Source organism: Erigeron canadensis, chromosome 8, assembly GCF_010389155.1.
Source record: "Erigeron canadensis isolate Cc75 chromosome 8, C_canadensis_v1, whole genome shotgun sequence".
Classification (NCBI taxonomy): Eukaryota; Viridiplantae; Streptophyta; class Magnoliopsida; order Asterales; family Asteraceae; genus Erigeron; species Erigeron canadensis.
The window spans coordinates 31376156-31401238 of NC_057768.1; the positions used below are offsets into that span (position 1 = coordinate 31376156).

General features: G+C 33.2%; 1 protein-coding gene across 1 annotated transcript; it reads left to right on the top strand.

Annotated features, from left to right (window-relative positions):
• The first annotated feature begins 7047 nt into the window (after positions 1-7047).
• On the top strand, positions 7048-12060 carry LOC122579970. Its single transcript, XM_043752237.1, has 7 exons — positions 7048-7150; positions 8583-10478; positions 10573-10648; positions 11076-11224; positions 11333-11419; positions 11571-11699; positions 11812-12060. Exons 1-7 carry the CDS (start codon positions 7082-7084, stop codon positions 11908-11910), a joined length of 2505 nt encoding a protein of 834 aa, XP_043608172.1. The 5' UTR covers positions 7048-7081; the 3' UTR covers positions 11911-12060.
• The last annotated feature ends 13023 nt before the right edge of the window (positions 12061-25083 follow it).

Consider the following 25083-nt stretch of genomic DNA (forward strand, 5'->3'; position numbering starts at 1 on the left):
TGCGTGTTAATTAATTTCTTGTTATTATGTTTTGAGAAGTACTACTACTAACACTGTCACATTATGATGTTTGCATTTCTTTTCTTAATTATTATGGTACTTGCTCTAGAGTATGATGTCTAAGGGATATATCTTTTGAAATCAAATGACATATATATAATATTATATTACTAGCTAATCAACCCGATTAAACCCCACTCGTTTAATTAAAAAGTTAAAACAAAAAAAATATATAGAATTATGCATGTAATTTGTCGTCGATATACATTATAATTTAATATGGAGATAGCAACATACTTGTAAAAATAAACATTAATATATGAACCAATTAAGGCGATCAATACGTAAAAAGTAATTATCATAAATCAATGATTGTGACATCTGTCACCAAAACTGGTAATTTATAATAGTCTCTAACTTACATTCCAAATTTCTTGACTAGTCAATATGCCTATATAGTATAACAAGCATAGAAATATGGTGATCATTTCTAATATGGGATTTCTATTACTTGAATTTCAATAGTTTAGGATTGAGATATTTGATCTTCCTAAACGTAGATGACTATAACTATCCCCGTAATTTCTAGACTTGTAGTTGTTAGTCATATTTATTTCTAGACATTGATAAATTAGTATACGCTATTTAGTGGTGAATGAAATCAATAATTATAAAAATAATATATAATTAGTATAAGTAGTAAGATGGTAATAGTAATAGTAAAATATCATATGTTTAGTAAAAAATTTTAGTCATATATATATTACAACAATTTAATGGTGAGCAAGGAATTTTAATTCCATTAGAATTCTTATGATGCATTAAGTCTAATCATAAACTAACTAAAACACTTATCTCCATATATATATATATATGTATATATAATAACTATACCCTAAATAATAAAAAAAAAACAAAACCCTTTTTGATTTTGCTTCTCTTTTGCCGATCAACAAACAAACATCACAACATAAAATATATTTTTTTTTATTATTAATCATCTCATTGTCAAAGCAAACTTTGATAAGTTTAATTATAATTCTATTGAATCTTGATTTAAATTACAATTAATAATAAAATTCTTAAAGATTATATTCTATTCTTCTTTTCAAGGTATCTAAGAAGAAGATCATCAATCTTGGGGTAAAATCACTTGTCTTCTCTTTTCATATATTAGTCTTTTAATTATTAATATATATATATATAAGCATATCTTTTTTATTTATTAATTTTTATTTATAAGTAACCTATTTGATGAATATATATTATGGCAAATTTATAATAATGAATGAAAGGGTTTTTTTAGGGTTAAATCAAAAGCTTGAAGTATAAATCATATTAATGTTAAAAGTTTAAGTATTTAATGAAGCATAATAATTAATGTAATAAAAGAAATCCAATTATGAAGGCATGAAAATCATAATAACAGATTTAATTAGGTGTTGGAAAGATTTGAAAGTTTATATATAAATATTAGTTGTAGTAGTCTTTAAAACAGTAAGTTTGGGTTATTTCAGATCCTGGACAGATTCGGTTTGTTAACTTTGAAAAGTCGTATCTTGGTCATGGGAGATGGTTAAGTCACGTTTTTTGGTGTCTAAAATTAAGTTCAGGAAGTCTACTTTCTGGTGGAAGTGGTTTCGTGTCAAAATATGAAGTTTAAGGTTGTCAAACAAATTTTATAACAAAATTGCGCAAAGCTGAGTTTTCCGAACAGATTTTGGTCAACTTCAAATAGTTATATCTTGGTCGATTTTATGAACTGGACAATTATTTTTCTCCAGAAACGTTTTTGAGATGTTAAGATTGTACAGTAAAAAAATTGGATTTTTTTGAATCTTCGAAGGCCCTTAACTTTTATAAAACTTTTCTGTGCGCAAACAGTGATTTTTCTGACTAGTCTGTAATCATTGAATTTTTAAAAATAGTTAACGTGTCAAATAAATTATGTAAAAATTCATGTAAGTATATAACACTCTAAGGTAACAGTAGTTAAGATTTGGAATCTTGAATCATTCGTTTCATCCTAATAAAAAATAGATAAATTTACCAAAAATTTTAGTTAATATGAACTTGTAGAATTTAATCTTAAATCGGTAAAACAAATATTATATATTAAGTTATGTGACTTGTAACTTAATAATATATGACAAATCAGTTGTGAAAATTTTGAAAGTAGCCATATGTGTATTTCATCAAATACGGGTTACAATGGACAGTTCTTGACTATGTCGATAATTGTAACTTGTTCATATTTATATGTTGTGTAGATTCTAGCGACCTTGTTGGATTTGCATAACTACTTGCTTGTTGAGGTGAGTTTCGTGGCCCCTTTTTATATTATTTCTTTGGGGGAAAATGATGCTCAAAACACTTTTCATTTCTTTACTAGCTGTGTCAAAACTTGTTTGTTTTCATGGACAAATACGTGTAATTATGAAATGTGTATGCTAGCTTGCTTGTATTGATTTCTTTGATGCAATAGATGTCTTTTGATATCTATTGAAGACTATTGGAAAACTATCGACCAACTTTATAATCCAGCTGGTAGTTGTTGGTATTTAAAGCATGATTGAGTTGTTGGCAGGAGTGATGGGGATTGTGTTGTTGGATAACTATGATGGCATTAATCAGTATTTAGTATGCTACTACATGTTTATATTTACACTATTGTCCAAACTTGATATATCATGCACAACAAACTCATTTGTATTCCTTTAAACCTACGAACTCACCAACATTATGTTGACATTTTCGAGCATTCATTTTCAGGTAATAACAATGCTTAAGAAGATTGAGCTTATGGACTTTAGGAAGACCAATAAAGAGATCCTTCATGGACTCCTAGATTGCATGTGAAACATTGAACGCTATTTGCAATTATTACTTCTTTGCTATTTGAGGCGTGTTGCCTAGACTTTTCGTTTGTGGAATTTACATTTATTTGAATTTCATTTAGTATGACTCTGTTATAAAGTCCATGTGCCATTGCTATATCTTTTCGTCATATCCTACGATTCCGCCTAAGGTGGGGTGTGACAATGATAGATTTGAAATTAAAAGTAAAGAGCTAGGATACAGTCGCTCATTATTCGTATTAATTAAAAATAAATAAAGTTAGAAAAATAATAAGACAAAATACATGACATGGGGCTTAATATAAAAAAATAGCGGACATAGAGCCTAATATAAAAAATAGTTTTTGAAAATAAGAAAAATAATTATGACATCATATATTTCTAGAAAATAGCTTAGAAAAAATATTTGCATGCCACCTAAGAAAAAAACTCTTAGAAACAATATATAAGAGATTAGCAAATTATGAGCCATATATGTCAGAGGATAGAAGCCTTGTACTATAAAACGATTACCGAAATCTTCTTGGTTACTTAATTCATCCATTGGATCTCAAGAGTAGCCCTCTTCTTGGTATAGAATCAATTGTATATATAAGACCTTGATCCCGATATTAAGCTCCAATGATAAGTTAGTTCAGAGAATAATATATATATATATATATATATGGGTGCGTGAGGGGTACAGATCCAAAGAGAAGCTTCTTATGGAGAGGAGGTTCGATTTTGATTTTTTTTTTTACTTGTATTTTTGATTATTTTTCTTTATTTCACTTTTTTCATTCTTTTCTTAATTAACTCAATTCATAAAAAAAATTAAAAATTTAAATTAAAAAAATAAAAAATTTCTAACTCGTGTTAGTGAGCTATACATATAAGGGTATGGTACGGGTTTCACCCTTAAAGATTTTAATAAGGAATAGCTGGTATGAGTGATAGGTCATAGGGGGTGATCGGTGATGGAGTTCGCCCTTAGCCATCATGGCTCCGCCATATATTGTGAGGCTTTGCCTATAGCTTACGGGCTACGCCCTTTGAAAAAAAAATATTTTTAAATTTTAAATTTTTTTTATGGAACTAGTTAATTAAAGAGATGAAAAAAGTGGAAAAAAAAACAATCTAAAAAAAATAAAATAAAAATGGACCTTCTCTCCCTTCTCTGCTTAAAGTACCTTCTCATTTGATCTCTATCCGGTGCGTGAGACTATGAGAGTACATATTTAAAAATTAAGAAAGAATACATAAAAAGGTTGAAGATATGAGTTAAAGGGGTGTTTGGTATTAAGATTCTCAAAAGGTTGAAGGCTTAAATACAATAAGTGAAGAGAGCGGGGGCTTTTATAGAGAATATTTTTTTCATTTTAAACCCCCTCAACTATTACAACTAGTCATGTGGACACAAAAATATTAATATCAAATCTAATACTATTTGAAACAAGCTTATCTTAACTATATGTGTCAATTCAACATCCGCACGTTCTATGCGTCGAAGCAACATTATCGCCCACAAATCCAAACCAAAGTAGGTTGCAACGGTGCGGGTCCACCGGGTTGATTGCCTCAAATCATCTTGGGTAAATATAGCATGTGCAAGGTCGAAAGAGGGATCAATAAATTCAGCAATAGATGGACATTTATAAATCGACTCACCTAACCTTGTCGATACAAGTAACACTACAAGGTTCCTATCCCTAATCAAATCATCATCACCACCATTAGGATATATGTTTTCCTGGGTTTCAAGCAATCTGACACAACTTTTTCCGTTTGAAGGACTAAAACGGAAGTGCTGTTATTTTCACCAAACTCGGCAACTAGAATCTTGTACGTGATATAATTGATAACAGGAATGGTGACACGGGATTCAGTGACAAACTTTGCATATTTAACATCTAGATGATGACCGTCTATATTTTCAGGACATCAATGACATGTATTTGATTTGTTCCTATACTAATAACAAATAAATTGATGACTTATTGGGGATTGATATACCTTAATAGCACGAATGAGTTTTGAGCACCTAACAAGTCAATAAGGCCTTCTGGATTTGCCACCTCTTGAAGAAGCCTACTCAGACTGATAATCCTTGCAATCGAGTCAGATTCTCTCCTACAATAAAAGAGCCCAAACGTGTCATTGGCTTGGGGGAATACATGTGCAATTACGGGAAAATCAAATCTTGACAATATAGATTTAGTAATTTCCACTGGTAAATCGGACAACCTATCCACTAACAAATCGTGATCCATTGTTAATGATTGATTGAACTAGAACAAAATGAAAGGTAATGAATATGGGAGTTGTGGTTTATGGTGACAAAGGAAATATATGGTTTATGGTGTTTACTTAATTTTTTTTTTCTCAATTTTGAAAGGGTGTCTAGTATTAAGATTCTCAAAAGGTTGAAGGCTTAGATACAATAAGTGAAAGGAGAGGGTTTTTATCGGGAAACAATTGTTCATTTATACCCCCTCAACTATTTCAACTAGTTATATGAACACAAAGTATTAATATCAAATCTAACACCATTTGAAACAAGATATATTAGCTATACGTGTCAATTCAACATCCGCGCGATCTGTGCGTCAAAGCAACATTATCGCCTACCCATCCAAATCGAAGTAGGTTGCGACAGTGGGAGTCCAACATGCTGATTGCCTCAAATCATCTTGGGTAAACATAACATGTGCAAAGCCGAAAGCGGGCTCAATAAATTCAGCAATAGATTGACATTTATAAATTGACTCACTTAACCTTGTCGATACAAGTAACATTACTTGGTTCCTATCCCTAATCAAATCATCATCACCACCATTAGGATATATGTTTTCCTGGGATTTAAGCAATCTGACACGACTAACATTCCACTCATTATTTCTGTTTGTCAGACTAAAACGGAAGTGCCTAACAATGTTATCTTCACAAAATTTCAAAACTATAAATTTGTATGTGATATCATTGATAACGAGATGGTGATACGAGGTTTAATGACAAATTTTACATAATTAACATCGAAATGATGACCGTCTATATTTTCAGTGACATTAATGATATGTATTTGATTTGTTCCTATATTAATAACAAATAAATTGATGACTTGTTGGAGATTGATATACATTAGTAGCACCAATAAGTTCTGAGCACCTAACAAGCCAATACGGCCTTCTGGATATGCCACCTCATGAAGAAGCATACTTAGATTGATAACCCATGCAATTGAGTCAGATTATTACTTACATTAAAGGATCCCAAATGTGTCATTGGCTTGGAGGAATACCTGTGCAATTACAGGAAAATCAAATCTTGACAAGATAGTTTCAGTAATTTTCACTGGTAAATCAGACAACCTATCCACTAATAAATCGTGATCCATTGTTAATGATTGATTGAATTAAAATAAAATGAAAGGTAAGGAATATGGGGGTTTCATCAGCAAATCAGATGACGTGGCATCGGTGACGTGACACTTAACGGGTCGTCTGTCCAAAACTAACGAAATACCTTTTATTAGGAAAATTTTGGAAATAGGGTCCTTTAAATAAACGAAAACAAAATAGGTTATCTTTAATAGGAAATTTGTGTAAATAGGTTATCTTTTTATGTATTTTTTCCAATTATATATACCAAACCATAAAACGACTATGTACATATCTTTTACCAAAATAGTATAAACTATTTAATGGTCACCCAATAAGAAACCAACCACACTGTCCAATTCAGTCCAGTCCAGTCAAGGCTTACAATATAGTACCATACATAAGGGTTGGGTATTGTAAAACAATTATTAAAGTAAAATAAATCAGACAAGTTCTTAACCCTTTGATCATGGTTAGATTGATGCACGAAGAATCATGAAACAATTGATACAAAACAATTTTAATGATGCACGGTGATTTTCAGTAAATAGAAACCTATTGTTTTATTTATTTTAATTTAATACTTGTTTTATTTTATCTAAAATACTATACATATGCTCCGTATATTTTTATATTTCTATATCTATATCTATAGGTTCTACGGAGTATTTTTTATTTTTAAGGAGGCGGTTTTTATATTTCTATATCTATATCTATAGGTTCTACGGAGTATTTTTTATTTTTACGGGGGCGGGGGGTTAAAACTTAAAATTGTGCCCCACTTAAAACCCTCAAAAAAATTTCAAAATTTTACACGAAAAAGAAAAGAAAACCCAGAACCGGCAGCCGCACCGCCATAAATCAGCCATGGGACCTCTTTCCGGCCACCTCACTTGGACTAAAGAAGATGATTTCAAGTTAAGAAAAGCTGCTGAGGTTTGTTTTCTAAACCTACATTTTATTAACTTTCATATAACTTTCATTCATATTTACAGATTATTGTTTTTATATTTATGTAGTTTGTTTATTTTAGGGTTATAATTTCTAGTGGGTATGAAATAGTTTTTTTTTGTTTGTGTGGGAATTTTTTTATTTAGATTTTTTTATTTTGAGGATCAATTTTTTGTTAATTTGTGTTCCGTGAACCCAAACGTATTCGACTTTTCAGTTTTTGCTATTGTTGTTTATACATTTATTGGATGTATCAAATTTTAGATTTTTTTAATATTGTATGTATATTTGCATTAGGTGTCAAATTTTTTTCGATATAAGTTGTCACATCATCAAGACTGGAGATACGTTTGATTGGATACAAAGAAAAAAAGGGTTACAAGTAAATACCTTTTGATGCATTTAATTCTACTTTAATTCAGAAAATCGTAAATTATTTTTATTTTTGTGTTTGTTTTAATATAGAAAAATTGGTGATTTATACAAAGCTAGAGCTTTCATCCCTGAGTTTACTGACGGACTAAGATAGGAGAATTTGATTACTGGTTAATACTTCATACTTCTTCCATACGTTCGTTTTGAAAAATAAACGGTTATCTTCTAAAAAAGGTTTATTTTCCAAAAATCCCAAATGGACCACACAAGGACGGCCGTTGCCCTGTAAGAAGTTAGTAAGCCTATTAAGTTGCAGCATCAAAATGTTTCCCGACCAATTGATCCACCTTTACCTGATATATGAGCTCCGAGGATTTGAACCTGGATTCTTTTGAATGCATTCATTTTCAGAGCAAACTAGGTTGCATGATAGGGGCCTAAGATTTCATCTTCTGTAATGAAGTGTACGATTATAAAAAGTCGTGTTACTTTTGTGTGTTTGATTGCTTGTCTTGAGGATTTAGTATCAAATACACCAAGGATACAATGGAAGCGACATTATGTTAGGTGATCCTTGTCCACACGATAGCATCCTAGTGTTGGGGGACAAACGGTGTAGAGGAGGTGGTCATCCCAGTCCCATGTCTCTTTAACTGTGTGTTATAAGATTCACCACTCCTATGGTGGGCGTGGAACAGATTAACCATCACCACCCTCCAATAGTGTGATAGTGTGATACCCATAGGTGATCGGTGACCCACTGATCCTTGTCAATATTTGAACTATCACGCTAAGCATACCTGTAATGATTGATCTAAACATGAAATTAGTTACTTTTAGATTGTACAAAATTGTTAACTATAAATAGTCTTCCATTATTATTGGTTTTTTAGCAGTTAAGTTATGTATTCCTTTCATGCTTCTAAAAATGGCGAAAGACGACAAATATAAGTGGCTATTAAAGAATTGTTATCTTCTGTATTTAGTATGAGATGCGAGTATGAGACATTAATCCGGGTGTGTTTGTTTATTATTATTATAGACTGGTATGTCTTTTGAATCGCTGGCTAGAGGAGATGTGCAGTTTTCAAGAAAGTTTAATCATAAAGATTTTCAAGATCGTTGGCTTGCTATACTCTATGATCCAGCTGTTTCTGCTGAGTCATCTGCTCGTATGCTGGAGTTTGAGCATTCTGATTCAGCTCCAGTTGTAAAAACTGATTTTCTAGGCAACACCGAGGAGAATATTCCAGCATCTGGCAAGAGAAAACCCGAGAGTATACGGAAACGCTATTATGCCATGCGAAAGAAGATGCGGGACCATCCGTTGACTCCACCCTCTGTTTTGCCAGCTACAGATGTTGGTGAGCCACTTCAAAGCGACGAGCCTGATGGTTTTTTGACATATGAAGTTGCTCATACTGCTGACATCTATCTTGATGATAATCAGGAGACTCTTCATCACGAGCATCAAAATTACATTGTAGGTGAAGAGTCAGATGAATTTCAAGAAATCTATGACATGCTTGAGGATGTCGAACCAGAACTGCCAGCTATTGATGATCAACCCTGTATTGAATCGCCAAATGAATATTCTATAATTGGAAGAGACCAAAACTCACCAACTGGTTGCTCGGGTGGTGCTGAGCTGGAGAGCCAACTGTTTGGTTACGCTACAACTGCAGTTACTAGCGCTGACATTCTTTTAGCGGAATTACAACATAATCTCATGGACCTCAGTACGGTTGATGACTTTCCTGTCATGGATGCTGATTACATCGAGCGTTTCAGCTCAGCTTTGCTAGATTCTCCGAATAGAGAACTCCAACATGATTACATCGCAGATGAATTCATTCATAATTATCATACAGAAACTAAAATCATGGAGGGCTTATTGCCGCCAACAAAACCGTCTACCTCAGGAATCATCTGCACTTTAAACACCGAGGACCCGGAAATACCTGCCAATGATGATGTTTTTCTTTTAAATCTTGTTCCGTCTACTTCTAATGAGATGAAAATGGAAGCTTCCAAGGCTCCATCTTACCGAGCATCCAAGTCTACCAGGGTTTCTGGAGCTTATTTGAATAAGGATTTTAGTGTTTCCAAGCCGATAAGTCCAAGAAAGAGTAGCTTTGAAAAATCCCAGTTTCTTTCACCAATCATTGGTTCACAATTTCGATCAGAAAAACTAAGAGATCATAATATTAAGCAGGAGTTTTCTAGCAATGATGGTCAAGATCAAAGGCAAATTCGTTCGGGTTTCATGTCTAGAAGCAATCTTCTTCCTGCTTCTGACATGGCGGTGACTATTAAAACTGAGGATAAAACAGGTGGTAAGGTTACCTTCACAAGTCCTACTAGGTTAAATGGTATGGCTTTCAACCATGACATACATCCCATGGTCGGTAACAATGACACACATGCTATGGTAGGTAACAGCGGCACACATGCTATGGTAGGTAAAAATGGCACACATGCTATGGTAGGTGAAAATGGCACACATGCTATGGTAGGTAAAAATGGCACACATGCTATGGTATGTAACAATGACACGCATGCTATGGTTGGTAACAATGACACGCATGCTATGGTAGGTAACAACGGGATACATGCTATGGTAGGTAACAATGGCACACATACTATGGCAGGTAACTACGGCATGCATTCTATGGTTGGTAAAAATGACACGCATGCTATGGTTGGTAACAAGGATACACATGCTATCGATGGTTACAGTGACACACATGCCATGTTTTGTAATAGTGACAAACATGCCATGGCGGTTCTTGAAGAACCGTCACATGTTGAAATACTCTCGACAGAATTGGTTAATCCAGATCCTATTGCCAGAAACTTGCCAACACTTGAGAAACCACTTTTATCTGAAAGTGATGATGAGGATGATATACCTAACTTTTCAGATGTCGAAGCAATGGTAAATAATGTTCATTATGATATAGTTATCCTTATTTTTTGGAAGCTTTTAACTTGAATTCAGTTCTTTCAACTTCCTCTTTTTTATTTTGCAGATACTTGATGAGGATCCAAGTCTAGATGAACAAAATATATATTTGAATGGAATTGGGAGTTCCAACCATCTACAGAGTACGTTACTTCATATCTTACTATTCAGTTTCTTGTTAATGTGTATGGATTGTTACCACGTTGGAAAAGAAACAACATGCTAATTCTCGTTAGTTCTTGTAGAGTGGTTTTAATAAATAGATGTGGGGTTCAAATAGAATCATATTCAATACATATCATAGTAAATATGTTTTTAAAATTTGATGTATTATTGGCAATCAATATCTCAGCCCCATCTAATGGGTCCTGTCATGGCTTCATCGTTGTCGGACAGACATGTATATATATATCAGTTTTGCAAAACATGGATCTTCTTATGTTATCCATAAGTTTCAACGGGTGTGCCAACATAATTGTTTATGTGCTTATATTTTACAAATGTCTATGACTCTATATGTTTTTTGTTTTGCATTTAGTATCATGCATTAATCTTGGCTTACTTTTGCAGCCTTTAAATACGAGAATGCCGACGATCAAATGAGAATCATTAGGTTGGAACAAGCTGCTAATGCTATTGTGAGAAGAGAACTGACATCACATGGAGCTTTTGCTGTTTTACAAGGGTGGCATATGAAGTTTTACATTAAGAAACCAGAGGTATTTAAAATCTTTACAATCACTAATCTGAAATGCGTAACATGTAAATTATTTTTATGCAATTATTATATTGTTTCATTGTTTATGTTAATCTGCATTGTATCTTAGGTATTAATTGGAAGGGCAACAGAGGATTTTAAAGTTGACATTGACTTGGGAAGAGAAGGTCGAAATAGTAGAGTATCTCGACGGCAGGTGATTTATATTTGGACTGCGTAATTAAATTTTAATTTTTCTTAATTGGGATTGACCTAAACAAAAAACGAGAAAATCTTTTAAATGACATAGATAAAAGACACGGAAGTTGGCTAAAAATTAACCTATGGGTTGTACTTTTTTATGTCAGGCAATTATAAGAATGGATCATGAGGGCTCCTTTCATATGAGAAACCTTAGCAGATATCCAGTTTTTGTAAATTGCGTGGAACTAACAACCAATAAGAGTATTAGGTTGACTTCAAGTTGTTTAATTGAGGTATGTGTTAACCTTCACTTTGTTATCAAATAAGTTATGTTCAATATTAAGCTGGTTTTAGTCTTTTAGAAAAGGATCATTATCACTTACTGAATATGGACAAATCATACAGATAAAGGGAATGGCTTTTCTGTTCGAGACAAATGAAGCATGTATAAAGCAGTATGTTGATAGTGTCAAAAACAAAACCCTTATGAAGGACAAATTGTGAAGTATTGTGCTTTCAATGACTTGAAGGTTTTCGGAGGGTGCTACTTTTTAACTGCACTTTCTGTTCTTCTAGTCGTTGGTATTATTCTTTCGATTACTACTGCTACAAAATTTTCTTCTTTAGTACAGATGACATCCCACCTCTCCCTTATTGAATCAAGTTTATGCAATCTCTCACCTACGTATATATAGATCTAGTTGACGCCTTGACGGTAATGCAAAATTCATATTAGAAAAATAAACACAAAAGTGCTTATACAAATGCTCACATAGTCACATGTGAACCTGTGATTTTGGTCCTAGTTAAGAATCTGCGTAAGAGGAAGTACGTCAAAAGTTGCCCAATGTGTATTTTGGATGTATATAATCCCCCAAACATTTTTCAAGGCTTAGATTATACTGATACTGATTAGATTATTTACATATCAAGAAACCGTAAAGAAAGGCTAGCAAGTGTTTCGGGCAAACCCAACTAACCTGCATGGCTGCATCAAAAATTGTCCGTTTTGATCCACTACTCAACTATTCTGCCATTTCCAGATAAGAGTAAGTGTTGCTGAAAATATGTTTTAAAGGTTCTTACTTCTTTGGTTCGTGTTTTCTATGGGCTATGGGTATGTATGTATATGTGGGCATATCATGAAAATCGAACTAAATTTGATGTTCCCTGGAAAAATTTACTAAGGAATGCATCATATGTAATCTTTATGCTTAGTGCATCTCTAGCTAGTCATTGGAAATTTCTATGTTTCATAATACGATACTTGTATCTTAGTGTTAACGGTTTTCTAAAATAGGATTTTGCTACTATACGTGTTTTAAATAGTTTCCTATGATCTGTACAAGTCACAAGAGTGCAAGCATATTTACAGGTTTTACTTTTGAGTAGTTGTTGCATGGGAGTGTTTTTCATGAGGTATTTTTTACGGTGTTGGTCTAGGTGTGTTGAGGGCAGATTCTGGACATGGTTACTTTATGGTGTCTTGTATCCTGGAAATGCTATAGCTTCTTTTGGTTTATAATAGTCTTTCGCGAATTGTCGTTAAACAAAGATACAAAAAGTTTCTGAACACAACTTTGCTCAAAACTGTGTTGGTATTTAACTAGTAACACTTGTGCAGTAAGGTAATCATAGCTAGTTACAAACAATATAGGTCAATGCATTATTTCGAGAGCGATGAAGCGGAAAACCAAAAGGGTACGCTTTTACTCTGTTTCACATTGTATTAACAGGGTGTTTGACAGTGCATACAAATAGGTATTTATAGCTTATTGCTTAGTATTTTGAGAGCTAAAAAGTACTTTTATAAGTATTTTGATATTAGAAGTGTAAAACTTGAAAAAGATATATGTTTGGTTTATAACTTTGAATCCCTGGGTATTATGCCTTTGGGCTCAAACTACAATGGTCTTGGTCTAGGATGATCCATCAGATTTGATTTACATTGGGCCTAATGGAAAGTATATCTATATGAAAAATGATATAGTCATGATCCAAAACTGAACATTACCTTCGCTAAAACTGACTTTAAAATATTTTAGGCTAAAAAAACAAAATTGGAAGTCAGTTTAGATGGTGTTCTTTGTGCTTCAAATTTGTGGGTTTGTAGGCTGCGATTGTTTACGTGTTTTACTTCGTCTAATGCCTAAAATTGTTGTCTAAATCTGTCAAAAAAAACAAACGTTGAGTTGTGGCATCGCATAGCATACGAACAGTAGTGATTTCAACTCACTAAAAATAATAATCATTGTAAGACTAAAACCTGATATTCAGAATTTCTAGGTACGCGAAAGCTAGACTTATAAGTACAAGTAACGGGAGGCTAAAACTTAAAAGTTATTGCTGAAAGAGATGGATATGATAACGATATGCTCCGTAATTTTATTTTGTAGAAGGTACTGATTATCAGTAATTTTTGGCGTTACCCAATAATAATCTGATGATCATTAGAAATTGCGGATGTGACACAATTTGATTTCTATTTTAATTCGAATCTCTTTTTTATTCGCTTTCTGAATACAAATATTCACTCGGCTTTGAAGTGTGAAAAAACATAAAGAGCTGAGGCACACTTGACCAATGCTAATACTTATCCATTTATTTTTGAATATACGATTATCTCCTGTCTATTTATGTAAAAGGATAAATATAATATTAAAACTACTTTTCCCGCATTCAATCATGTGTTCCACATCCACTGTCCCCTAATTTGAGATTTTGTCCCATACCCACGCCCATCTTGACCAACGTTATATGTTTCCTATATATATACATCTTATTTCTAATATATAACAAGTCTGGGAGAACATAAAGTGGAGAGCTAAAAAGGATTTTTTAGGTCGAATAGTATGCAATGCTTCATTAATAGTTAAACTAAATTAAATAGCATATCAAACTATGTAGAAATTGTTTAGTGACTTACCATCATTTGTTATGAGAAAGTAGTTTATATTATTTTTCAAAAAAAATAAATAAATTAGTCGATCAGTAAAAAGGACTGGAATAGTAAAGAAACCCAGCCCGATATCGTTTTTCATGGAATATGAGACCCAATATCGTCTTCGACAGTACAATGAGAAAGTAAAATGTAAACAATCTTATCCCTACTTAAGGTAAAAAAAATTACTTTCAACATGAACTTTCAACCTCCAAAGATCAATGATCGAACCCTTAAAATTATTGTCCTTTGATATTATTTTTAAACCGGTGATATCGTTATAGAAATGTATTATTGTTAGGCTTGCTGGCGATGATCTTGTAACCCACAACGTATTTGCATCTCACGTTTTGACATTTCTATTGGACGGTAAATTGCATTGTGCAATGTGGTCCTCCATTCGATCCATGTATTATGGGAGCCATCATGGCCTTTTGGCCTTTTAAGGTGATCCCACTTCTCGAGCATTTTTGGCTGCACTTTGATGAATATTTAGCATAATTTCATTACATTATCAAAAAAAAAAAGGAAAAAAAGAAAAAAAAAAGATACTTTTGCTATATTTTTCTTCAATTATTTATAAAAGAAACCATGCTAAAAGATTTAGTGAGAATATAAGTATATAACATGACTCCATGTCTAGATATATGTCTTTACAACGTATCCTATCGTGGGTATTAAATAATAAATTATGGTCTATATCATATTTAACTTATTTATATATAGATATTTATTTATAGGGTAACACTCCGGTGAGAACAGTTTTAAAATAAAAACGGTGAGAACACCTTAAAAACATCATTTTGATGCATTAAAAGTGCATAAAACTAACATAGTGCATAACTAATTATCTTTATTTAAGTGTTTAACAACACATTCATCCGTTAAAATCGAAATAATCATGTTTTTTGTTTTGTGCATCCATCTTGGATGCATAATCATCAAAATGATGCATCCAACAAAAAACGTGATTTTTTTGATTTTAATGAATCAATGTGTTGTTAAACACTTAAATAATAGTAATTAGTTATGCACTATGTCAGTTTTATAGACTTTTAATGCATCAAAATGATGTTTTTAAGGTGTTCTCACCGTTCTTATTTTAAAACTGTTCTTATTTGATTGTTCCCCTTTATTTATATATATATATATATATAGTTTAGAGCATAAAGTGTAATGGGCACTTTAGTCTTGTATGCTTCCACATTGTTCTTAAGAAAATATTATACTCCGTATAATCATAGTATGATATGCCATATCATTAAATTTTGAAAGCGTTTTTTTGCGAAATAAAAGAATAATTGAAGATTGAAAGGGACGTTAAACACCGATATCTGAATATCTGTTGTGTTATTTAATCTTTTGGTTAGGGGAAATGTATTGTATCTGATTAAGTGTAATGATGTTGAAAAGTAATAAAATAAAAAGGCACTATACCTTTATTATTTATTAAAAAGAAAATCTTTTTATGAACCCACTGATTTGTATGCAAAAATAAAAAAATCCCAATAGTTTTGATAATGAACTTATTTAATTATTCTGGCTTCATTTCAGTATATTTATAATCTATAATCTTATTTATAATCTATAATACATAATAAAGTAACAACCTTTTTTTATATAAAAAAAATTAATTAAGGAATTAAAGTATCTAAAATACTCATTTTCATTATTCATTAATTTAAACATCTCTACCTCATATACTTATAATACTTTTAATAAAATAATTTACAACATAAATCTCTCAATCTTTAAAATAACTACATTATCTTATTTAACGTCAATTACTTTTCATTCATTACCATTGCAACCCCCACTACCAGTCGCCATCACCACCCCGCACCACTATCACCATCGTCGTCACATTGTGCGGGCATATGAATCGTATATATCAACCAAGAATTGTTTCGTCTACAATGACTTATAGGTACGGACATCTTATGATAGTGACAATATATCGACCTCTAATTTAAAGATGCAATTATTCACCATTACATTTTGCTATAATTGTTTTACTATAAACTTGTTATCTAAACAACCCTAACTCGTTGGCTGTTCTTATGCAACAAAAAAGACTACTTGATTGGGACTATATATCAACTAATTTTTGTGGACTTTCATGTAATGTTTGTTGTATTGAGACACAAGACTATCTATACTTCATATGAAAGGAAGGTTATTTCACTTGAATATGTAATTAATTACCGGACGACGATTCAACTATTGGATTATAGATGAACTATTGAAGTATTACCATATTATCACTCGTATTAATTGATTATTTTTAACACCAACTCAATATTTCTGGGGGAAAAAAAACCTTTGGTATTTGATCGAACTCAAACCTTATGTTACCATTGAGTGTTATTCCATCGTCAAAAAACCACTTGATATATGACCAAAAACATAAAACGGCTATATCTATATGACTATATTTGCGTAAGTGTCCAATAGCCCATAGTTTGTTACTAGGGGTTTACGATATTATCAATAGTAAATTTTAAAACTTATAATTTTAAATGTATACGGTTCTAAGTGTTATACTTTGCAAGTTGTAATACAATAATTGTCCTGGGATAATTAAATAACAATTAGGATTGTTTTCACATTATTCGATAACAATTAGGATTCTTGATTTGAGTGACAATTGAAACTTTAAAAAATTAAATATAATAACTTTTGTAACTTTTTTAAAAAATCTTCTCAAGTTGATGCCAAAATAAATATAAATTAAGTATTGAGGGCTAAAAAGTGTAAATTATTGATGGAAAATAAAAAAGTGTAAATTATTGATGGAAAATAAAAAAGTGTAAATTAATGAAATTTTTTTTACAAATTAATATAAATGGTAATATAATAATATATTTGGATAACAATTATTAGAGTTTTTAATTTATAGTTAATCTAAATGATGACATAAGCAAGAGATAATTTAATTAAAATGAACGATTTGATTAGCTGATAAGTTATTAATTTAACTGTTTTATAATATGTATTATGCTTAAGATTAAGATTATTCTAACTATTGTTATTATTGTTGTGTCGTTGATGTTGTTGTTATTTACAATATCTTACACCCAGTCACCCCGTACTATGCATCATCGATTATTGCCCAATTGCCAAAAAAAATTTGATAAATTAAAAAAGCTCAAAACTAATGACAAATGAAAAGCAAAGGAATATATATTTTCCAACTCGAAAAGCGTGTATTATTGTTATTAGCGTTAATTTCACAGATCGTCCCTGTGGTTTACCCAAAACATCACGTTTCGTCCTTATGGTTTTAAAATGACACGGGTGATCCTTTATAGGTGGATAAGGTTCTGATCCAGTCCTTTAAGTTAACGTCCATTTACTTGACTCCGTTTTCTCCCTCACGTGCATCCCACGTGAGGGTATTTTCGTCTTTTCATACCGCTAAAAAAGACCAAATTTGATGTATTTTGTCTCCCTTCCTTTTTCCATTACCTTTAACCAAAAATACTATATCAATATTCATACATACACATTAGATAAAAACAAGGAAGAGATTCCCTCAAGTCCCTCAAAATTGACTAGTCTAACTTGTTGGGGAACTTGAGGAATCCCCTTCCTAAGAGGAAAACAAACACATCTTCAAAAAATTCATATTCTATCATAAAAACCAAACTCAAATCCAAGAGAAAAAAAAAACAGATCTTCAACAATACCCGACAACAACAATAGAAAAACTCTGGCGGCAACGAGTACCAAAAGTAGCAGCGAATTCAGGCAACAAACTTCCGCGGCACCAGTAACAGTAGCAGAATCCGGTGGCAATAGCGGCAAAAGCAAATTCCGGCAGTGGAAACAGATTCCGAGCAACGTCAGCGACAACAAAAGCATAGATCCGAAATTAGTTGGTGGGTTTTGTTAAGATCTGAAAAGAAAGTTTTTTGTTGGTGGGTTTTGTTTAGATCCAAAATTAGTGAAGTAAAAGTAATGTGTTTCAAGTTCTGAAAATGCATAAGATGATAAGAGAGAGGTGGCAGCACTGTGGTGATGGGGCGCCGCTGTTGGTGCTTTTCCAGTGATAGGGCAAGGGGTTGCCACAATGGTGGCAATCGATGGCGGGGTGTTAGGAGGTGGGATATAAATGGGTTGTGTTGTTATAGGGTAAAAATGGTGAAGATGATGAAGTTATCATGTCCGATGGTTTTCTGATGAGGTTTTCAGCAAGATTTTCGGATCTCCATTGATCTCTTTTTTAGCATGGCAAACTAATTTTCTGATAAACAGAGTAATTCATATGGATATGAATATATGATATATCATATATGTATGGCATATGAATTAAAGGGTTATAGTACATATAGTATGGATATTTTCTTGTTTTGTTGGTGAAGTATCTGGAGTGGGTGCTGCTTGAGTCACTTTCAACATTTCAATTATTTGATTCTTGTTGCAGGATGAAAATTATTTTTGTTTTTTCTTTAATATGAATTATATAAATGATTTTGGATTTTTCTTAATATTGATAGACATGATATGTTTAATCTTTTATAATTGTCAAGTCTAGTCCTTTAAAGAGTAAAAATACGTAAATATCCTTACGTGGGATGCACTTGAGGGAGAAAACGGAGTCAAGTAAATGGACGTTAACTTAAAGGACTGGATCAGAACCTTATCCACCTATAAAGGATCACCCGTGTCATTTTAAAACCATAAGGACGAAACGTGATGTTTTGGGTAAACCACAGGGACGATCTGTGAAATTAACTCTTATTATTATTATTATTATTATTATTATTATTATTATTATTATTATTATTATTATTTTGTCTCTAATTTCACAGCCGTCTCAAGGGAAGTTCACAAATACGAAAATTTTCCAACTTTGTTAGTCAAATGGGAGGCTTGAATATTTCAAAAATCAAAAATCAAAAACTGAAAAACATCACAAAAAACATCACAAAAATGCGTGTAACGATGTCTCCACTCTCCGTCATGGTGTGGACATCATGGGCCCCCTAATTTCTTTTTTTTTAATATATATATATATATATATGTTTGTTAGGATAAGATAAGATCAGCAGCTATTGGCACAGTGCCTTCAATAATATTACCAAACCGTCCGTACGTTATTGGCACAGAAGATTATCTATAGGTTTTTGTTGGCTTAATTTATGAGCTATAGTTTGTTTTTAGATTAAAAAAATACGTCTTCGGTCTCAAAACAAATGTCCATATTTACATTTTAGTTTTTATAAAAATAAAGTATATATTCACTTCTAGAATTTCCAACTTCATCCGGCCGGCAAGAGATCGAAGCTAGCTCTGTGGTCCAGTCGACCAAGCCTTCAAAACCAATACACAACCATGATAAGTACTTGGTCAACATCAAAATTCAAAGCGAATGCTAAAAATAAACTTACCTTCTTTGAGTTTGAACTGACCGAATTTCATGCACTTGGCCACTTGGGGACCTAGGCGTCATGTGCACTATAGTCTCTCAATTAGCTAGCTAGCAACCCGTATCACGTGTACAAGTCACTATCCTAAAAAACGATGTTTTCTAGGTGAGCAATAGTATTATTACCGAAGCAACCTTCTTTTTCGCTTCTGCGTTGTGTTTTATTATGGCACAGGGTAACACCACCAGGTCAACGGTCAACACCACCAGACTGTTAGCGGCGACGTCGCCGTAAATAGTCGGACCCCTGGCACCTGCAACATTGACTGACAAAAGCACGTTTACCATCGTCGCGTCAGAGGTATTAGCGGCGACGTCGCCGCTAATAGTGGGGCCCCCTCTGACAATTCACGTTTAGGAAGTCTCGAGAATCGTTATTCGCCATGGATAGGATAAGAGTATGGCAACCCTTTCTGAAATAATTCGTTATTGGCCAGAGTATGTCAACCCACCATTCAGGATAAGAAAAGCCCATCTTGATTCTGCAGTATAAATTGTATATTTCGTAGCGGTCGTTTTCATTCGCATAACTTTTAGTTTTCATACGCATAGCTTTCCTTTTCAGTCGTTTTCATTCACAAATTTCGTTTTCAAAGCCATATTCCAATTATATTTAGCACAGGTATATTCACGTATACGTATATATATATATTATGAATATAAATATAGATATTATACATATGTGTATATTCTGAATAGTTAATGAACTATATGTTTACTTGAATTATTTCAGATGGATAGTTTGGAGGATATTTGGGCAGACCCAGAAAATGTACGTATTGAAGTGCCGGATAATGTGTTTGAACAACCTGATGCAGACGGTGAATTTGAATGCGAAGCTGGGGACTTAGAAACCGATGAGGTGTTCGGTTCCGTTGAAGAATTGACGGAGTGGACTCAAAGAATAGCAATGGAGTTGGGTTATTTTCTAGTCATACGGCGGACGAACAAAAACTCAAAAGAGGTGGTCAATAAAGTGACACTTATATGTCACCACGGTGGAGCGCGCGATGCAAGGTTAATTGGGCCACCCAAACGGTCCACCAAGATAGGTAGTCCCTTCACTTTAATAGGCCGCCCTGGGAGTGATGATGGTTGGAGGGTAACTGTCAAGGACTGGAGACACAATCATGATCCAACTACCGATCTGCAAGGGAATGCGTACGCGAGACGGATGACGGATGAAGAAAAGGAATATGTGGGGAACCAGTCGGATCGCGGTTTGTACCCACGTTAGATCCTGGTAAACCTCAAACTTGAACTTCCGGGAAACCTGACTCGGAGAGGAGGCATTACCAACTTCCTGAAATCGAGACGGAGGTCGGGCCAAGCAGGGCGTACTCCAATGCAGGTACAAACATCAAATTAGTGATTATGTACTACGTTGTTGGAAGTGACTTATTTATTATATCTTGTTCACTTTTCGCAGGTTATGTTCTCACTGTTGCAGGAGAAAAGCTACTTTTACCAATTCACCACAAATATAAAAAATGGACGTTTGGAGAACCTGTTTTTCATTCATCCAACATCAATGACCCTATGGCGCGCATTTCCCTGGGTTATTGAAATAGACTCCACGTACAAAACCAACATCTACAACATGCCGCTAGTTGAGATCGTCGGCGTGATTCGCCGGAAAACAGTCGCTGCTAATACCGCGTCTGAAAATGGAGGTCGGGACGCCGGAAAACGTGGGACAAACAAATAGGATTGTTGATAAGGAGGATGAGGGGATAGATGGTCGGATTATGCAAATAAAAAGGATGTATTGCCTCAAAAATAGCCGGAGAAGGAGCCTGGAAGCCGGGGGTGGCCGGATTGTTGATATAGAAGGTGAGGGGATAGATGGCCCGGAGGTGTGAAGAAGAAGAGATAGATGAAAGGAAAGAAAGATCTGCGCGTTTAAATCTATGTAGTCTGTTAGTGGGGTCCACTATTAGCGGTGACGTCGCCGCAAATAGTGGGGTCCATGGCACGTGAAACGGTCGCGTTGAATCTCTGCAGTCTATCAGTTGGGACTCACTATTTACGGCGACGTCGCCGCTAATAGTGGGTGGTGGGGTACCCTGTTTGACCTGGTCGTATTACGCGCTTCGTTTATTATTATTTTTAAAATTTGTTTTACCCTGTCAATGAGTGGGTATAATGCTATTTAACATTATTTATAGTAATATAGAACTTTTACAATATACTCAGTGGCGGAGTCAGAATTTATATCCAGGGGTGCCAAACAGTTTTCATGATAATAGTAAGTGTAAATTTAACTTGCAGAATTCAATTACGTTTGTCAGAGTTTGCTAAGTACTTTAAAACAGAATAAAAACTTATAAATAGTACTAGAAACATAGAATTTTATAGAAATTGTAGGGTTGCCATGACCAGTCGTGACTACCACATAGCTCCCCTACTAAATATAAGCGTATTATACAAGCATAATAATGCATGATTGTATATGTGGTGTAAGGACCATTTAAAACGAAGCAATGTGTCCATGAATATCGGCTACGGGCTACCATTGTGTTCACCTAAGATATTACCATTACCGGTATGTTAGATATTATAGTATAATTAGGTTAATTTAATTAATTGATTGTTGGATATTTTAGTGAATTTTGATTAAAATTTTAATCAATTGTAGCATCTTTTAATTGACCTAAGATATTAAAAGTTCACCTAAGATATTACCATTACAAGATTGTAGCATCTTTTAATTGACACATGGCGTAATATTTAAGCGACATATGTTCACTTAATTTACATCCTAATTTGAATTAAGCGACAAGTAGTTTCCTAATTCTATTCAAAGTTGTTATATTATATTTGATAATATATTAATTCTTTGTGGTATGATATCTCTGTTCCTTCGTAAATACCTAACTTAATTATATATATATATATATATATATTATATATATATAGGAAGGTTTATTTGAGAACTCACAAATAAAAAAGAACGCAAGAACAATTCTGAACCACTCATTTTCTTATATTTTTTCTCTCTTTCATTAAATAAAAAAATTCACCCAAATCATTTAAAATGCTTTATCTCACAAACCGTAAATCGTTAGACGAAACAAAAATCATGGGTAGTCTTAAAATTTTATCCTTTTTCATTAGAGATCCAATTCGATATAAATTTGACGACTTTTTAATTTTCGGTTTTTTTTCCACATCGCGTTCATCCTACACATGTGTAGGTTCATCCTACACATGTGTAACATCATTGTTTTCACATGTAAATTAGTAAATGAACATATGTACACAACAATGAAGGTCAAGGGCGGAGCCCGTCAATCCATGGCAGAGCCATGGTAGCCAAGGACGGAGCCCGTCAATCCATGGCGGAGGAATATCGGCTAAGGGCGGAGCCCGTTAGGTAGATCACCCCTCACTGGTCACCCCCTATGACCTATCACCCTCTATGACCTATCACCCTATGACCTATCACCCTCTATGACTTATCACCCCCACTAGCTTTGGTTTATGAATATTCTAAAGGGCGAAGCCCGTTCCGAATCATAATTTTTGTTCAACCTACACATGTGTAAGTTCAACCTACACATGTGTAAGTTATGTGTAACTACCAAAAAGAAAACGAAAATTAAAAAGTCGTCAAAAGTATATCGAATTGGATCTCTAATGAAAGAGGACGAAATTTTAAGACTACCCATGCTTTTTGTTTTGTCTAACGATTTACGGTTTGTGAGTTAGAACATTTTGAATGATTTGGGTGAATTTTATTATTTAATTGAAGAGAGAGAAAAAGGAAAAGAATGTGTGGTCCAGAATGGTTCTTGAGTTCTTTTTTTTTAGGAGTTCTCAAAATAACTCACCCATATATATATATATATATATATAGGGGTGAGATATTTTGAGACCACCTCTTATTTTAGGACCAACTAGGACCATTGATTTTTGTACACCATCATCATCTACTACGATATACAAGACTTTTTTGTAAAAACACTAAAACTTTCCGGCAACGGGCCCACCAGAAAATCATGTGTAAGTTAACTTACACATGTGTAAGTAATACACATGTGTAAGTTTAGTGTTTTTACAAAAAAGTCTTGTATATCGTAGTAGATGATGATGGTGGTATGTAAGTTACGAAAATTAATGGTCCTTTTTTGGACTTTTTTTAGTTTGTCTCAAATTATCTTTCTCATATATATATATATATATATATATATTTTAATGTCAATGTTAATAGTTTATCCCTATTCTATTTCTATATCTATATACGTATATTAAATTCATCTTGGCTTATCGTGTCCTAATAATTTATTTATTTAATTAAATCAGCATTTTGAATTGTATATAAATTCAATTTCCTTATTATACTTAGTATTAAACTCTAAGTCATGGCATATAGGTAGAAAACACATTATCACCTTATTTGATTGATCATTTTTTTTTTAGAACAGCAAGGGCCGGATCAAGGGTATCCGGACTGGATATCGTGGACCTACCCGATCCCCTCCCCCATGCCCGCCCCACCCGGTAAAAGCTCCACGAAAGGCAGGAAAAAATCCTGGTGGGCAATCACAGGCCGATAGTATCGAACCTGTGACCTCTTGGACAAAAGTCTGGGTGTCCAACTACTGAGGTAATCAGTAAAGGACAATATTAATAAAATTGTTTCTTTTTTCTTTCAATTATTCAAGTCGTATTGTTTATATTACTTATAATAATATAGTAATTTGTTAGTATGAAAACTTAAAAAATATATGTTTACAATTCGAAGTTACAAGGCTATTTTCCGTCATCCACTATTCAATTTTGATGTGATTGTAAAAATTTAAGGTAATTAGGTAAATCAAAACTCTAATGAAACATATAATATATTTATCATTATTGTTTATTATACCTTAGCTTCGATCATCGGTTTACTTTAATCACAATTTATCTCATACTCCGAATCATGTATGTGGCATATTCGAATTTATATATGATACAATATATAGCTACCGTATATCGTACAGGGACTAGTAATAAAATAGTATATGAGTTTGAACGTGTAAAATGATTGCTTATTTGAGGTGGCGGGATCCAAGGCAAAGAACCCTTGGCTGTCGAACTTTTGAGAGTTGAAAACTGCCCTCTATATGGTAGTTTCTGATTATATCGCCTTCAAAATTTAAGGTGACGTTTAGTTGTGGAAATGTTTTATAGTTTTCATTTCCGATTCTCTAGAAAAATGATAGAAAAATGAAAGGAGTTTTCCATCTTTACGCATTCAAAACTAGAAAATGGAAAACAATTTGAGGTTTTCAAATTTTTGAAAATGAAAAGTGGAAAACAA

Excerpts from the sequence above, each read along its gene's own strand:
- LOC122579970 (XM_043752237.1), top strand. The coding sequence starts at position 7,082 with ATGGGACCTCTTTCCGGCCACCTCACTTGGACTAAAGAAGATGATTTC. Across the intron at positions 7,151-8,582 it reads AGTTAAGAAAAGCTGCTGAG|ACTGGTATGTCTTTTGAATC; the intron begins GTTTGTTTTCTA and ends TTATTATTATAG. Across the intron at positions 11,420-11,570 it reads GTAGAGTATCTCGACGGCAG|GCAATTATAAGAATGGATCA; the intron begins GTGATTTATATT and ends TTTTTATGTCAG.